This window comes from Eleutherodactylus coqui, chromosome 6 (assembly GCF_035609145.1).
Source record: "Eleutherodactylus coqui strain aEleCoq1 chromosome 6, aEleCoq1.hap1, whole genome shotgun sequence".
Lineage (NCBI taxonomy): Eukaryota > Metazoa > Chordata > Amphibia > Anura > Eleutherodactylidae > Eleutherodactylus > Eleutherodactylus coqui.
In genome coordinates this window covers 48856243-48857979 of record NC_089842.1, presented here as the reverse complement: position 1 = coordinate 48857979, position 1737 = coordinate 48856243, and the positions used below count along the sequence as shown (strand labels likewise).

Below are 1737 nucleotides of genomic sequence, written 5' to 3'. Positions count from 1 at the left end.
GAAGCTGAAGAGGAGGAGGGGTGTGCAATGTGTGACAGATGATGGCAACCAACCTTAACCCAAGGGGTAGGTGAGTGGGGTGAGCAGCAGCAGCATGCTGTGACAAAAGGAATCTATTGATTCTTATTATTCAATTCTATGGTGTGCCAACTGATTTACCATATATGTCAGTTTGTATCTGTTCACTCAGGCGATGTTAAAGTCCAACAGCACCCCTTTGAGACAACTGCAGAAATAGACTGTACAGTTTACTGTACAGCTTGTTTGTAGTTTGTAACCATGGAAACACATAAGACTGAAAATAGGGCTGTATACAAAAAAGGGTAGATATTTTTTGAAGGAAGACTATTTGCAAAGTTGCTTCATTTTTATTATAGACGCACTGGAGGAATAAAAAGCTATACCACTTATCAATTACTACTATCTTGAATGTCACTTACTTGATATCCATTTTTTTAGGATTATTTATGAGATTTACATGTATCTAGAATTTAGATTTACACGTATCTCAGACATTCTTATTGCAAATGAAAAAAGATGGAAAGAGTTTCCAATAATAGCAGAGTTTACGAAATTGTGTTACATGGATTTTCGAATCTTCAGCGCTTCCATGTTCTTCTTTTTGCCATCCTTTTTATCATCTACCTGCTCATCATTTCTGGGAATGTTGTAATACTGCTTGTAATCCGCAAAGAGACCGCTCTGCACTCCCCAATGTACTTCTTTATTGCAGTTTTATCTGGTTTGGAAATTTTTTATACAGCTTGCACAATACCACAAATGTTAGCCAATGTCTTGGTTGATGAGCAGAAGATGTCTTTCAATAGATGCCTTGTGCAGGCCTATTTTTTACATGGTTTTGGAGCAACAGAGTGCTATATCCTCACAATTATGGCGTATGATCGATACTTGGCCATCTGTAAGCCATTAAGATACTCAGCTATTATGACAAATGGCCAATCTGCGAATTTGGTTGTCATCTGTTTCATTATAGGGATGCTTCGCCCAGCCATTGAAGCTACCATAATTTCTCTCCTAACATTTTGTGGTTCAAACCATATTGAGAATTTATTCTGTGACTTTCCCCCATTATTCTTATTAGCATGCTCAGATACCAAGAAATATATAATGGTAGAATTCACAGTCAGTTCCTTTATTGTTGTCTTGACTACTGCTTTCATCATTTTTTCTTACATCAGGATATTATCCATCATTTTAAGGATTAAGTCCAAAGATGGACGTCAGAAGGCCTTCTCCACCTGCGGAGCGCACCTTATTGTTGTGATTCTGTTTTTTGGCAGCATTGGTTTTATGTATATTCGTGTTACAAAAAGTTACTCTGTAGATTATGACAGGGCTGTGGGTCTCATCTACGTGGTCTGTACACCACTAGCTAACCCATTTATCTACGGACTAAGAAATGAAGAAATCAAAAAAATCATTTATAAACATTTACTGATGAAATAATTTTTTATGTTTGCTTCAAAGCGTCTCCAGTAGAATTGTTGTAAAAATATGGGAATGTATATGTGTTTGTTCTGCAGCTATTATTCAACCGCTGCTGCAACTTTGCAACTTGAGTTGGTGCCAGTGTCATATCGCATTCGGAGTTGTGTAACTCACTGTAGCTGTGTGGATGAGTCCATATTTGCAGCACTAAAATCATCAGCTAGCCCATGTCTATCAATGTCAACTTGAGCCTAAATTCACCCTGGGTGAGTGTGTTATAGGGCAGTG

General features: G+C 37.8%; 1 protein-coding gene across 1 annotated transcript; it reads left to right on the top strand.

Annotated features, from left to right (window-relative positions):
• The first annotated feature begins 537 nt into the window (after nucleotides 1–537).
• LOC136633574 (olfactory receptor 6N2-like) lies at nucleotides 538–1467 on the top strand. Its single transcript, XM_066609337.1, has one exon. It carries the CDS (start codon nucleotides 538–540, stop codon nucleotides 1465–1467), a length of 930 nt encoding a protein of 309 aa, XP_066465434.1.
• Nucleotides 1468–1737: the final 270 nt, after the last annotated feature.